The sequence below is a fragment of the Drosophila ananassae genome, chromosome 3L (assembly GCF_017639315.1).
Source record: "Drosophila ananassae strain 14024-0371.13 chromosome 3L, ASM1763931v2, whole genome shotgun sequence".
Taxonomy (NCBI): domain Eukaryota; kingdom Metazoa; phylum Arthropoda; class Insecta; order Diptera; family Drosophilidae; genus Drosophila; species Drosophila ananassae.
The window spans coordinates 10,949,014-10,964,774 of NC_057929.1; the positions used below are offsets into that span (position 1 = coordinate 10,949,014).

General features: G+C 42.1%; 3 protein-coding genes across 4 annotated transcripts; all 3 read right to left on the reverse strand.

Annotated features, from left to right (window-relative positions):
* Window positions 1–86: 86 nt before the first annotated feature.
* Window positions 87–425, reverse strand: LOC123257231. Its single transcript, XM_044715427.1, has one exon. The coding sequence runs from the start codon at window positions 423–425 to the stop codon at window positions 87–89; it is 339 nt and encodes a 112-aa protein (XP_044571362.1).
* A 29-nt stretch (window positions 426–454) lies between these two features.
* On the reverse strand, window positions 455–1,299 carry LOC26514597 (guanine nucleotide-binding protein subunit gamma-1). The gene is made up of 2 exons (XM_014908545.3): window positions 1,203–1,299; window positions 455–1,144 (listed from the first exon to the last, which is right to left on the reverse strand). Exon 2 carries the CDS (start codon window positions 1,054–1,056, stop codon window positions 856–858), a length of 201 nt encoding a protein of 66 aa, XP_014764031.1. The 5' UTR covers window positions 1,057–1,144; window positions 1,203–1,299; the 3' UTR covers window positions 455–855.
* A 167-nt stretch (window positions 1,300–1,466) lies between these two features.
* LOC6494506 (kinesin-like protein KIF12) lies at window positions 1,467–7,569 on the reverse strand. Of its 2 annotated transcripts, XM_032451163.2 has the most exons (8): window positions 7,065–7,569; window positions 4,218–4,392; window positions 3,929–4,156; window positions 3,722–3,862; window positions 3,207–3,348; window positions 2,287–3,136; window positions 1,628–1,933; window positions 1,467–1,572 (listed from the first exon to the last, which is right to left on the reverse strand). In XM_032451163.2, exons 1-8 carry the CDS (start codon window positions 7,370–7,372, stop codon window positions 1,560–1,562), a joined length of 2,163 nt encoding a protein of 720 aa, XP_032307054.1. In that variant the 5' UTR covers window positions 7,373–7,569; the 3' UTR covers window positions 1,467–1,559. The 2 variants fall into 2 exon arrangements, with proteins under 2 accessions (XP_032307054.1, XP_001960205.2); XM_001960169.4 differs by lacking the exons at window positions 1,467–1,572; window positions 1,628–1,933 and adding an exon at window positions 1,962–2,165.
* Window positions 7,570–15,761: the final 8,192 nt, after the last annotated feature.

Consider the following 15,761-nt stretch of genomic DNA (forward strand, 5'->3'; position numbering starts at 1 on the left):
CATTCAAATATATTTTTTTTTAATTTTCTATTTTTTTGATAATTTTTTCCAATCAAATGAAGATTTTACGGTGACTGAAACAGAATTTAAAAAGTCTCCTTGACGGCCCGTGGAACTTTTTTAATAAGACACCGCTTAACTCCACCAACAGGAAGACCAAGTCGCGGGATGGTGGTATTCATTCTTGACCGATTTATCTGGGCAATTTCGATGAACACTGACTTCTGAGCCGGAGTCATTTTGCGCCATTTAATGCCAGCCACTTTATTTATGACCGTGGGCTTCAATTGACAAATGCCGCGCTTCTGAAGATTATTCCGGAAGTGATCGAGGAATACGAAGTACGGGTTCACAGTTGGGGATTTGCCCAATCGCATGGAAAATGCGAATGTGGAGCAGCACCAACTAATCTTTGTTGCCAACATTTTGTACAAAATCAAATTTCCACAAATAATTTGGTTATTCTGCTCGAAATTCACATCAATTTCTCGGGCTACATAGTTTTATTTTCGGAAACATACACAAATATATAGAGTGGGAGGGTTGGGGGGTTGGTTTGTTGCTAATATCTCCAATAAAGAGCTACAGGATAGCAAAATACACGATATTAATATGCACATATGCAGGCATTTTGAGTAAGTTCAAGACGGTTCAGCTTTCTTTTGTTTAAACTTTCATAAATAATCGCCCATCCATTTGTATATATTCAGTTTATAGACATAATTGAGGTCAGCACACTTACAACGAACATCAAATAGTTTATGCGGTGTAGGCCGGCTGAAACAGCCCTACTTTGCAATTGAGTATACTGTTAAGGATTAATACTGCTAGGATTGGGTCCACCCGATGGTGGACCTACAAAATGCTGCAGGAGCTCTTCTCACGGAAGGGATTCACCTTCTGGGTGAAGCCGCTCAACAGGCAGTCCTCCTCCTCGTGCTCCAGCATGTACTTCATCATCAGGGAGCAGGCTTCCGACACGGGCATCCGTTCGATCCCAACCTCCCGTCGCAGCTGCGAGTTTATGGAGCGCTGCTGTTGCAGATTCGCAGCCATGATGTCCAGGACGGCTGTCTCCGCGAGACCTATGGTGGATGCTGGAATACTGATACTGCTGTCGGACACTGGACAGGGGTGCTGGTAGCTGTTAACAAGCGTCTGACTGAGTCTCTGGAATTTTTCCGATTTAATTTTCAGCTCACCTTTCGCAACTATGTCGGGGAACGGCGGTGAAAAATCAATATTTTCAAAAGTGTGCCCACTTTTGGCTTAATGGCGGTCGATTTTCCGGCTTTTTCGGACCATTTTCCACTTTTTCAAAAAATACGTTAGATCCTAAAATCAAAATTTCAAATTGGTAGGTGTTTTTTTAATAAAAACAACTTAAAAAATTCCTCGAAGAAACTTTTTATAATATAAACTACCAATGTAAAACCCCCTTAAAATTAAAAACTTTGTTTCGCTTTCATTTTAAATTCTTTGATATATATTTCAGTTTTTTTTGTACACTTTTTAATGTATTTGATTGCAAAAATATATTTTTCCTGATTCGTTTATTTTTATGTGAGCATGCTGGAAGAAAATAAATTGTTACAACTAGGAACTTAGTTTGAATCCCATCACCTACTCGGTCATAAAGTTGGTTGAAAGCTTTCCAGGTTCTTTTTCAAAATTAATATTCGGATCGTTGGCCAGATCCGAATTAGGTTTCCGGAAGGCATTAGCCATCAACAAAATGTTCTTGGCTATGCGTTTCTGGTCGATGCGCCTCTGGGCCGTGTCCGTCCTCCTGTCAGCATTCTCCGACATCCGTTGCTCCAGAGGTAGCTCCAGGGGTTCTGGATTGGTCCAAATCTCGGTCCCGGGGGTTTCTTTCCCCGTGGTCGGAGATATGGCCGGACGGGCTGGTATCAATGGCGAACGCACACAAACTCTGTAAAGGATGCATTGTCGTTCGCAGAAACAAAAACAAACGTTTATTACAAATTCTTACATAACTAGTCACACTCTAGAGTTCTTTTTTTAAAAAACTTTTACAAACACACTTTCCACAAAAAACTTCTTAAAATGTAAAAAAATGCTGGCATATAATAGTTTAATCCTTTTTCGTCTGGTCTGGCTGCTCCTTGCTCGGCTCATTATCCTCGTCCCCGCTCGGTTTCGATCTAGAACGAGTCAGAAATGGGAGAGAACAGTGAGCCAAGTTTCGGAGACTAGAGGCCATCCCATCCGGATTCCCATCCCGAAGCCACCCAAAATGTATAATCTACCTAATTCTACACTCACTTGTTCACATCCTCTAGTTTCTTTAAAAGTCGTTCATTTTCCCGGCACACGATTTCCTGATCCCGCAGAATCGTCTCTCGCACGGTGAACAGGTGGTTGTTCTCCTGCCGCAAGGACTCGTTCTCAGCCATGTAGAGCTTAACGAGCTCCGCCAGCTCGGAGCCATCCAGTTCGGGCAGCCGCTCCAGATCCACCTTAGGTACTGGAATAGGCACGGCACCACCACTGCCCACACGATCCAGTTGAATCTCGAGAAGATTCTCGGTGGGCGCACCGCCATTAGTTGCCGCCTGGTGGTGGAGATTGAGGGCGGCCTTCAGGTGATCGTTCTCCAGTTGGAGGGCATGGATGTCGCGCTTCAGACTAAGGATAAGTGCCTCGCGGGGATCCATCATGATCACCGGCTTGGTGCGAATCCTCTTTGCGCGGGATGCATATCGCAGGGTGTTCAGGGTTTCCGCGTGATTGTAGTGGGCCGGAGAGACGCAGGCGATCATCAGAGTCACACCGTTCCCAGCCAGGCTGTCGGCCAGCAGCTTGGTCAGCTGGCTGTCCCGGTACGGTATGTGACCCGATCTCCTCTTGGCATCGCTCAGCGAGGAGATGCAATAGCCCAGGACCATTAGACTTTTGTTTATGTTGTTGGCCTCCTCCAGAGTCTTGCCCTCGCTCATGGTCTTCTTGGTGAGCTCACTGCCGGCCAGATCAACGAAATTGATTTTTCCGTGCTTGGAGAGGAATACTCCGCCGTCCGTCTGTTGGTCGGACAGGATGTGCACTGTCAGGATAGTGTGGGAACGGGAGGAGTGATCGTTCATGGCATGCGATCCAACGGCTCTGTTTCTCATTCCTATGTTGGGGATTTGAAATAAGTTGATAAGAGTTTCAATTACATAAGTGAGTAAGCACAGAGGACTTACCTTCCTCCAAAACGGCCAGCAGATCATCCAGTTCCTCACAATCCACCGTAAAGAGGTTCTCGACAAAGAAACCTCCCGATTTCTTAGACCATCGCACCGCCAGCGGTTTCCGTGCACTTCCCGGATTGAGTAAATCGATTACCTGTACGGGTCGATTCAAAAATTCAATTCAATTTGCGAAACCAATAAGTAAATGGTGGAGGTGGCAAAGGAAAACAAATCATTGAAAATGCCACGCAAAATGCAGAAACATTTCACGCATTGTGACAAATAGGGAAAGGTTAGTTGGGTGGGTTGGTGGACTGTGAATGGAAGGACTCTCCTGACATGCAACTGCCATGGAATGAGGTGGTTTTGGGCAAGGAGCGTGCTGACATCCATTAAATAGAGGTCAATGCAAGCATGTTTGCGGGCAAGCCATCAGGATTATGGCAAATGCATTTTCGATTAAAATGGACAGAGGTCGAGCCTTGGACAGCGATGCAATTAGAGAAAATGGCAAGTTGCCCCCTTACCCGTTCATTGTATATCTCCATGAACGAGGCCTTTAGCACGTAATTGACATCCTTGCGATTTTTAATCAACTGGAAGAGATACACAAACGAGCGGAAGATGAGGCCGTGGCGCGGATCTTTGGGATTCGGTTTACCAACGAACTGAAATATTCATAAAATATACAAAATTAGAAACAAAATCAATAGCAGCTATCCTAGCAGACTTACCAGCTCCGGTGGCCCTGTGAGGGTATGGGTTTTTCCTGAGCCCGTTTGGCCGTAACAGAACGCCGTGCAACTGAATCCTTCGATGCCCATTTCTATGATACGCTTTATGCCCGAGTAGTCCAGGATATCGTCCTGGGTAGCTCCTGGCTCGAAGACCACATTGTAGGTGAAGACGCGAACACTGTCGCGATTGTGCGACCGTTTTTGACCCACATCGTTGCCCTCGATCTGCAGGAGGATGATTTCATGTCACTCGGATTTGAAGGATTTAAGGATTGTGTTTACTTACGATGACCTGTCCGTTGCCGGGAAACTGTAAAGTGGAACCATGACGGTCGCGTTTCTCCTTCTCATTGAGCGGTCGAACACGAACCACCACATTAATGTTGTCCTCCGGCGTGGAGCACTCTTCACTGCCGGTGGATTTGGAGGCCACTATTTCCAGGGTGTCAGAGCTTCCAATTCTAGGTTACATACATGGATTTAATAAAGTTTAAATGTTTTATTGTCATATGCAGGTCCCTAATTCCCTCTTCAGTAGAATGCCAAAAATACTCCCAATCAAACTTAATCAATCAAAGTGAAAAGATTCATTGTTTTATGGATTTGGATTTTATGGCTAACGCGAATTCCGAGTATATTAAGGGCTAGCCTTGAACTTGTTGGCCCAAAAATAGCCAAGGTTAAGGGTAGATGGCTGATTCACACTAAGTCACAATTAGTTGAGTAGCATAGAGGGTTCTGGGGTGCCATTTCAATTGGATTAAGGAGCTTTGTTTCAAGGAATTTTATCGCTTTATGGAAATATGCAAATAGAAATCATTAAATTATTCACATGAATTATTCCAAGTTTTGGTTTTAGTTGATACTGAACCACGTAATTAGTGGTATACCACAAGAACGTAGAAAGTTTCCAATACAAATAGTTTATTGAACTGAAAAGGAGGCCGGGCAACACGGCGTATGTGTAATGTACCATCTTTGCGTGCTTGTATGTGGCAGGGAGCTGACATTTAACATTTTCACGTAAATGACTTGTTAAACATTAATGTCCTAATGGCCATAGCCTCATGAACGTATGTACATATATTAATCAGACATGAGTTGGCCCTTTCGGTGGTGCACTTGGTAAATATTTCAGAAGGCGCCAATGGAGAAAAATTAACACGAACCCCAAGGAGTCGAGACTTGAGACTCGAGAACCTATCGCCGCTAAAAGTTCAATCAACTCTGTGCCGGCCATAGTAGGTGCTAAATAATTTATTGACCCCAATTTTGATTTAATCAGGTATTGTTTGTATATCGAAATAACTAGAAATATAGTAAGTTTGGAACTAAAGGCTTTTCGTAAAATGTTTCCCAATAAAATTTTCCATCATTAAATCTTTAGCGTATTTGTACTCTTTAATCAGAAGTAATCAAAGAAAAGTAGTATAGATGTTTGCCCAGAACAAACATCAAATAAATGCCTAAAAAAATATTCTCTGAGTAGTCCAATTATGGCCCTTGTTTGCGAATCAAATAAGCTATAGTGTTGCGGGAAACCTGAAACTCTCACTTTTGTTCAAAAAAGTCCCAGTCGTGGAATCGGATTTCTAATTCAAAATGGGCGGAAAATGGATCTACCGATGGGAAATATTTATTAGCCATGCAAAGTTTAGGCAACGAAATGTCAACTCCGATGATAGTTATCCACGGGGGCGTAATTATGACCTAACTTGTATAGTGCATGCCACAAAATCCATTCGAATGGGTGTACCATATATGGATTTTTAAACTCGAAACTTACACGCGAGTTTACTTTCGGAGTGTTTCACGTGAAATGGCTTGGGCTTGGGCTGGGTCCGGTATTTTGCTAATGTCTATCAATTTCTAGTTGAAATATGGGCTCACATACGAAATGATTACTATGGAAACTCCAATCTCGAAGTGTGTCGTCAATCATTTGGCTATCAACGCATTCATTAATCAAAAGTCCGAAACACATGCGTGCTCCAAAATAATTATAACACGACTGTTGGGATTAATCATATGGTATCTAAAAAATAAATCCATATAAGCTATGGGGATCAGTCAATTACCATATGTCCTAGGTGTCAATTTATTTGAAAACTTCCATAAGCCATTATTGCAAACGATGTCTGTTGATAATATGGATTAGCTCTTCGCTGACCCAACCTACATCACATTAGCTTGAATTATTTATTATTTATCGAAGAATACCCCACCGGCTACCAAAAACATCCACTTCACCCCAATTGTCAGTGAGCTAAGAAGCAAGGTCCTTAACCTTAACTTTGGCGGGTCTTTCGCCACCTAAAGAGACCTCTAATGAAACCGAAAACTAACTTATAAGTGTCACTTTCGCTCTCGACTCCGGTCAAAAGCCACAAATACATTTGGAAAGACTTCAATATGCTTTAATTGCAAAATCGATTTGCTTCGTGCTCGTTCGAAGCTCAACCCCCAGATCTCTACCGGTTTCTTTTCATAAAGTGTCTAACCGGCTAACTGCTTGTCCGTTTGTCTGTCCGTTGATTGCCTGTCCGCCCGACTGTCCGCCTGTCCGACTGTCCACCTATCCGGCTGTCCCTTAGCTTCCCTGCCAGTCTTTATAGATTATTGTGCGTGGTCATTATGGTTTGGATTGTGGCCTTTCTGTTTCTGTTATTTTTTTCTTCTTCGCATCGACATTTTTTAATGGGTCGTCTATTAGGGGTGAGCTGACTGTCGTATTATCATTACCCCCTACCCCTAAACTCTCACTTCCTTGGAAACTACAATGCAAATTAATACATTTTCCCTGTACACCTAAACAGACAGTTTTATTAAATTATTGACCAGCCTACTACTTTTTAGAAGAGGGAAGTCTTTAATATTAATAGGACTATTAAAATTCCAAAAATAGACCAACAGTAAATGGCTTAAGGTAATAACTATGAGCTATTTTAAACCTGCAAGCCTTGGACTTGAAAAAAGGAACAAATAAATATTTATACTAATAGTACTGTTTACTAGTTCGATGTCTAAATTTTTGATATTTTCATAAACTCTTAATTATTGGGGTCTTCTCTGTCCGCAACTTGGCGCCTATTGATTACGGTGGGAAGCAACGCAATCCTTAACCCGCACTTACTCATTCTCACGCGACCGTAGAAAGTACGGCGTATTGCGGGAGCTGCCTCCCCCGCCGCCACTACTGCCCGTTCCCTTCTGCGGACTAAGACGACGCATGCCGTTGGTGAGGCTACGGGATCGTGGCACGCCGCTGCTGCTCCCGGAGCCCTGTCTCTGATTTTGGCCCGTGGACGAGGGCGCCTTCCTGCCACGCGTACCGGCTACGGCTGGCGCCCGGCCCCGACGACTGCCACCGGTTCCGGCACTATCCGCACTACTGCCGCCGCTGCTGTTTAGATGCGGAACGCTCGAGGCGCGGCGCACCATGATGCACCGCCTAGATGCGACCGGTGGATATAGAATGGGTGGATATTATTTGCTTGGAAAACGGATCACCCTTTAACATGGCAAATGATACTGTACGGACACGCAAGTCGGACGCAAATTCGACGCAAATTCAAAACCACTTGTCCGGTTTTCCGGTTAATACCGCTCGCCGCAAAAACTCAACACGAACTGGCCGGCCAAGTTCACCAGAGCTGCCTTTTTTATTCGAGCCATCAGATTTATGGTAATTTCTACGCACGCACACCACCTCGCCACTGACCACTGACCACTGAGCACCGGCGCCAGCACCACCCCTGCCGGGCACCACCACCTGTAAGTGAACACTCGCTGCTGGGCACTCGCCATCAGGACCTGCTCCTAGCTCCTGGCTCCTGGCCATAATAGCAATTAAATCAACGTGCTGTTTGGTAAACAAACTGAAACTCCCCCAAACTGAAATAGATGAGGTGGTTGGGTGTGTGGATGGGTTGAGTGTTCGGCTTTTATATGGATGTGACCCCACCACTGACCCTGACGACTTTCGTGCCCATTCATCGTGCGCAACTACAACAACATTAGCCAGCTTGTCGTGGCTTATTTGCATTTACTTTGGCATAATCAGAGCCAGGAACGTGAAATTCCTTCCTTTTTTAGGAACGGTCGGGCGGGTTAACCCATCGTTCACACTTAATGGTTTTTGAGAAATTCCCAGAGAGAAATACTATGTATAGTTGATGTTCTTGTACTAAAAGAAACAAATTATAAATATATCTTTTGGTATTTTTTATTGAACTGAAAGCTATATGTCTATGTACCTTGTTGATTACCATATTAATGGATGAACCAATATTAGTCCTTTCACTGAGTGGCCCATCAAATTAGGGAAATTAGTATTGATAGGTTTCTGGTACGCGTCCCACACTGTTGAATGTTTATTTCTAGTATTATTGATTCAAATTTTCTTTAAAGTAGTGAAAAGGGAAAGTTTGACCTTAACTCGGTTATTAACTCCGAATCGTACCCTTTCTTTATCATATTTCTTTAAAAATTTCACTAACTTAGTATAGTTTAGAAAACATTTAAGGTTTTAAAATGGTAATGGAAGACTAGCCATTAAGGATCTTCTCACAAAACTATTTGTAAGCCAGGTATTTGAGTCCTTTAATTTATTTAATTTAAGACCTAATCTTTTAATAAAAAACAAATATTTAAATTGGCGGCAATTTGCTTTTCAATTTACTAAAAAAGCTTTCTGTTGGTGGCTGTATTTGCTTTTCTACTTTTGTAGAAAGCTCTTTCTAAAGACTCCCTTTATAAAAAATTATCCTGAATGCGAACTTTGCTAAAATTTATAACTTTATTATGCTATATTACCTTCATAATACAAACATAAAATATTTTTTTAAAAACTCCATTTCCCTTTTTGAAAGTGGTTTCGATTTATTCAAATATTTATTAATAAGATCAATACAATTGAAAGTATCAATACAATTTAATAATAAGGACTCTCCTATAATCCTTTAAACAACTCGATAGATAAACAGAAGCATAAATTGTCAACACCATTTTGTATCTTTAGTAGCTGTCCACACAAACTACCCCACAGATACGCACTCCCATCCTGCCATCCGGGCGCACCCGTTCAAGGACACTTTGGTAAAAGTTACTGACTTATGTAACATATATATCAAAATATGCATGGAAAATATGTGCATATATGTGTGTATATTTGACAGCTGACATCGAGGAGGAGGTGGCATGCCTTGTGCGTGCGAAAAAGGAATGCAATAAAAGAAAATGTGCTAAACAGGGAAAAATCTCGAAATACAATAATGGAAAAAAAATAAGAAGAGAAAGGAAAATTATTCAGGAAAAAAGAACACATTTGCATGGCGAGCTGGGAGAGAAGCAAGCTATTTTTTTCTGGATATAGGATAAAGGACTAAAGAGATGGTAACAAATAGACTCCTTATATGGAGTGTGAATTCCAAAGATCTAAAGGATTATCTCTATAAGGAGAAGATTAATATTAAATCCATATTACCTCGAGCCATGATCCTAGTCTAGAATATATATTTTATAAATAAGGATCAGAGATAATCAGTTTAAACTTCAAAGTTCTTAGTTCCATCTTTGGAAGCCTGATGAAGGCTTAGGTGGCACTTAGCCGAGTCCTTTGTGTTCTGAAGGATCGAAGCTCTACGGGCTGGGGGAAACAAAAGCTATAGCTTATGCGGAAGCTTGTTGATAAGCTCCATAATGTCGCCATATGCAATCCGGCAACTAAAAACCACCAGAAACAACAATAAAAGCAACGCAAAAACCGCGAATAGAGAAAGGCGGAGGCATTTGGGGGGAAAAGAGATAAGGCAGCTGGGAGGTAAAAGAGACAGACATACACTAAGTGAGAGAGAGCCAAGTTATCAAAAGTAATTATCAACAAAAGGCAGCAACAATGCCAGCAAGCGGATTTTGGGTCCAGCTGGGAGGTAGAGGCAGGGACCTCGGCATTCGAGGGTTAACAAGGGAGATGGTCCGCCAGGGACTAAAAACAAGGAGGTCCTGGCAACATGAGTAAGTCAGCGTTAATTAAGTCAGGACACAAAACAAATGGCCAGCGCATCTAAAAGTGCATTCCGTTCCTGAACATTTGCATTTGTGTAGAGCGAAGGGGAAAGTTTCTTTTTTGTGTTTAGAACAGCTTCAAGTTGTTGAATTATTGTCTTAATTTAAAGAATTTTTATATTGGATTTAAGAAAAATGTTACAAAATATTTGTTTTCTTTTTTTATAAGAAAATAAAGAAGTAGGGATACATTAAATCGTAAAAATATTTTTTTATCTCAAAGATCTTATATTCTTTAATTTTAGTTGGTATAGTTAGTATATCTACAAGTCGTATTTTTATTATTAAGATCGTTTCTCGATTCCAAATATGCTCCCATCTTTAAAATCCCATTAAAGTTCAAGAGCTGGGCCGACGAGGACGACTGTCAGGCAGCATTGACCCTGCAAACTCACAGATACACGAATAGCCCCAGACATGTGTAATTGTGGCAGCAATTTAAGCTGCATCATGCAACATCGCCAAACCGGAAGCAAGAGCTAACCACAAGGAGCAGGAGGACGTCTGTGTGTATGTTTTAGAGAGCGTAGAGCGTAGAGCGAGTGCATTGAAACTTCAGGACAGCTTTCGGCCGGGTACTTGGTGCCTGATGCCTTTATTAAGCCAGCAAATAAAATCCTAAAACGTCAAGGATACACTCGCACTCATGCATAGTCAGGAGTCGTTGCATCTGAAGTACACTGATACAGAAAAATAAATTAAAAGCGCATTATTTTTTATTTCAGTGGAAGTGCCCCTAAATGTATGCTACGAATAATAACACACATCTCGAATCTTTAATATTAATCCATAATCTTTATAAAAGTATTAAGAAATAAGAATTTAATATCTTTTTTTATAGTGCTTGGAACTCGAAGCCGCATTGCATCCTTCACGTGTTTTGTATACAAGCCCAGGCAGTTGCAATTTATGCACACAACTTGTCAACGCAGGGCGGTGGTGGCATGAATGGCTCGAAGGGTAATGAAGGGGCGTTTTCCGGGGGCGGTAGCTGGCGGATGGTAGGTGGGGGGAGGCAACATGCGGGCTCACAAGTACTGCATTGGTTAGCCAGATAGACGAGGTGGCAGGAGCATGGCAGGGGATGGAGATGGGGATGGGGATAGGGGGATAAGGTCGATAGCAGCAAGCAATTTACACCGCACAATGCGTTGACACACGTCGTCCGCAAATGTGCGGCCAGAAGACAATAGAGAAATAGGGAGCCAAGTACCATGGATGGCAGCCACCAAGACGGTAGGACGGCAGGCACTCGCTCTCTGCCTCATTAAGCCTGAAAAGTGTCAAATGTCCTGGCTGGCAGTGGCATCTCATCCTTTAGCAGCAAGGACCCGAAAGCTCATCTCTTTCGGCTTCAGTTGCAGTTTGCTCCGCTTAAGCTCTCTAATCTTGAGCCTGAATTTACGACTGCAGGATTGCGAGGAGTCCTGCAGACTATCCTGGTTGACTTTCAACGTCCTGGCAGCACCACCCCCCACCCCTTTCCCCCATCATAATTCACAAAAGTGTTGACAATGAAAACGAAATTCCCATTAAAATGCAATATGTTGCAGCAACAGTGCCACATGAAACTCACTTGGCCAGGACAAATGTTTATCTGGCTAAGTGGGCTGGGGAGGCCTGAAGCCGAAGGGGATTGGGCATTGGAGTTTGGAGTTTTGGGGGCGGAATCCAGATCATGAATTTTGTGAGCCTCAGCCTGTGAAAATTTGCACCAAGTGTATGATTAGATTTTCTGTGTGCTTTGCCACGTAATTCAATTCACAGAATTTAATTGAATCGAGCAACGAGGATAACGAGTTAGGGGTGGGGGAAGGATAATAAAATGGAAGCCCGGAAAAGGACTTAATTTCTCTTTAATGTGGTTCTTAAAATTATTTATAATTGTAGTAACCTTACGGAATAATTTGTGGCAGTCATGTTTAATTAAATGTTTATTGAAAATAATTTAGTCGATTTGCATAATTCTATAATTCTTCCGGTCGCTATCGCAAAATAATATCTGATTTTGTTTCGCAATTCAATTAAAATGTTGCCGAGCCAGGCCAACTGTCCAAATTAAAGCAATTATTTTCCCAGAAATTTAATTTATCCAGCATGCATTTCCTTTGGCAAGCAAACAAATCACGGAATGTATTCCGCCGTAGGGCACTTTGTGTGGCTGCTTAATCGTTCTTTTAATCATTTTGCGGTTGAGATACTGAAAACAAGAGGTGATAGCCTTTAAGGACCCTGGAAACTGTCTATCCCAAAAAAAGCTGGAAAATATTTAAAGCTATTCATAAAAGTTGAATGGTTGTGACTGATACATATACAATCTCAATGGATTTCCGTAAAAATGACGACCTTGAAATCAGTGCCGCAACCTACGCACACAGCAAAAATAAAACTCGTCCTGAAAGTGCAGTAAAAGTTTGTGATATTGCCTCTCAAAATTGCGTTACGCATAAAATAACACATTTTCCGGCTCACTTAGCAAGGAAAAAGGCGGAGAAGGAGGTCTCCTGTTCAAGGATTATGCATAAAATTGATGTTGTTGTTGGGGGCTGAAGCTGAGAGTTTCCTTTCCCATCGACATAAATACATATATTTGGGGAATAAAGCACATCCAGAGACTGAAATCAGCAACAGATATTTGTTTCAAGCGCTGGTTTTTTGTGCTTTGGTTTTTCCTTTTTATTAGCCTCGCTTATATTTATTTATTTTTATCTTTCTTTTGGCTAAAACAAATTGAATTATACCAGCGTCGACACAGTCGCACATGTTTGTGTTTATTTCGTGTATTTCTGCTGCCAGCATGTGCCACATGGCGTATGCGTTATATTGAAAGTCAAACACCTTTCTTCTTCGTTTCGAGGTTGTTGCTTTGATTGGCTGCCTTTGTTGCTACTGTTTTATTTTTTTTTAGCTCCTGTTTGATGTTTGCTAAACTAATTTAACTGAAGCAGCAGCAGAAATAAAAAGAGGAGTGTCAGCGGCGAAAGTTTCTTTCCTCCTGTTTGCATTTCAAGTATACGCAACGTTGATTGGATTTGTAAACTGACCAAGATACAGTCCCTCGTCCAGGACTCCCCCTAGTTAGAGGAACCAGCATAATAATCATCTCCTCCTAAAGTGCCTTCAGATTTATATTCACTGAAAGAATTAGAGTAGCTTTCCTCCATTTGAAATGGAAGTCCTTTAGGTAAAGACACTCCAATTTTTCTCGGTGTATGTGTCGGGCAAAGGTATGGAGTTGTATGCCAATGTGGGCGTGTGTGCGCCAGCGTTATCCTTGGCACGTCCTGCAGGCATCGACGTTGGGCCTGTCATGTTCACCTCCGCCATGGAAATCTGACAAGATATGGCATCTGTTCTCTCTGTCGCCGTGAGTTTTTGCATATAGATATTGCATTTTCGGCATTACGGAGCTTGATCGGAGCGGTGGAGTAATGGGTTGACACCTCCGCACCCATAATCGTTCACATCCGAGTCGTAAAACGACAAAACCAGTAACATGACCACTTTATATTGCCGAAGGGCTTTTGGGCTTTGGATTCAACAATGTGTGCTTGGCAACATTATATGTTTGCCAATAAATGTTATGTTTTAAAGGAATTTAGATACAAATCTCAACCACCAAGAACAAGGTCAGGTGTGAAGATTAATTATGAAAATTAACCACTTCTCTAAGACTTCCTAATAATTCTCTCAACCCTATATCAGGATGACATCCTTTTGGCTTTTCCCCCCAAACAAGCTCGTTACAAAATTTACAATAAAGACTTGGCCAAGTGGGGAACCGCCACTCCATCACTCCACCACCAACCAGTCAGCAGCCATAAACTTTAGGTGGCAACTAAAAGTGACGTCATAAAATTTTGGCGGGCACTGAAAGTGGCGGCACTGACTTACAGTCTTTTGTCTTGTGGCTAATGAATTTATGTTGCTGCTGCTGTTATTTTTCCGGGTTACTATTTTGATGAACAGGATGATGAAGAAGTGGCATGGCATGCCAGGGAATGGCAGCAGAACTTAACTTTAACTGAGCGTTTTGATTGCCGTCCTCTTGATAGTCTGCTATCTCAAAGTAGTTACACAGAGCGAAAATATTCATGAGAACGATTATATAATCGGGATGAGTGCTTGGACGGTCTAAAGCGAAAACGGTTTCATTAGCATCACAATATCCATCAAAGTGTTGGCCCAAAAAAAAAAAAGAGATAGGGAGGAAGTGGCCCCATCTGGCAGACAGACACCTTAGAATCTCCTTTAGGAAGTCAAATTATGCAGCGTGTGCATGATTGATTAACTTTGAATTGGGGGCGGTGTTCGTGATTTAGCAAAAAAAAAACAAATGTGAAAAAATAAAAATGAAGAGTAAAAAAGTGAGAGGAAAATGGTATGTGAGCAAACCCAATAAGCTCACAAAGAACCCAAAGGGAAATGTGGGAAATGGGGACGTCCTGGGGCACGGACGGCTGACACTTAATTAGAGGCACGCCGGAAACGGAACCGAGATGCATGGCCATCAAGTGGGTCGTGTGCAGTGACAGAGCGGAAGAGCAATTTGCACTACAAGGTCGCAAGGACATGGGACTGGGTTGCAAGTGTATGAAACATTTCACACACAATCATGGAGTTAAATTTAGCAAACCAGAAAATATTTCTTTTGAAGCTATTCAAATTTTAGGTAATCCCAAGCATTTTTTTGTGTGTGTGTCTTATTAGCCCCTCTCTGGTTTGATTCGCGGGGGAGTTTAGCCCCTTATAAGCCCATAAGCAAGGGTGGTGAGTGCGGGGCGGATAAAGGGAGAAAACAAAAACAGCAATGGAAAGGAATTTCCAGCGGAGTCACAGCTGCCTCGCCTCGCTATGCCTCGCATATTTCGTTTTCGGGCGAGTTTTCCATCTATGCGGCCATATCATAATTGCGGCCACATCGCAGGAAGTGCACAGGAAGAACAAGAGCACCAGGAGGTCCTGACCAAAAGGGGCGGCGGGGTGGGACGGTGCGGTAGCGCCATTCCTGTGCATAATTGAAATTCCAGCCTAAACGCGTTTGTAACGGGAAATTGCGCGAGTTGCCAAAAAAGAGCAAACCGGACGCAGGGATGCGGATGCGGGTGCGAAATGTCCACTCCACAAGAACAGTTTATTTATTTCAATTTTTAAAAATTACACGCATATTCAGAGTGCACAGCTAGAAAAAGTGATTTCTTTTTACTTAATAATAAAACGTCATATTTTAGTATATTTTTCCTAACAATTTTAATCTATAACTTCAATCAAAACCAATAGTATAAGCCCAGGAAAAGTAATATTTTATCCAAATAATAACCATGAATTACAGGTTGTAATTAGTTTGGCAAATAATTAATAATAAATACAATACCTATGGGAAACATTTGGGAAAATCTTCAATTCGAAAAACGTGATGTGTGTGTGACGGTCGAAAATGTAATTAATTTCAAACCAAACAATAATTATTATGATGCACCAGTGTTGGCTGCTTGTTTGCAACAGTTATTGTAGTGGTAATTACATTTTGTAAGCATATTACGCCTGGGGGATCATACTGCCCCGCCCCCAAACGCCCCATGTTGAGCTCCCTGAGCAATTAGGGACTTACAGGGAAAAACATTATTTCAAATTTTGAATTTGAATCAGCTGTTGGCGTAGCGTTGCCATCTGGTTTTCGGAGCGCGCGTTGATTTGCGCATGCGCATATTTTCCAATGGTTCTTCATTTACGATTTCCAGCGAGGCTGCTGGGAAAAGGCTCG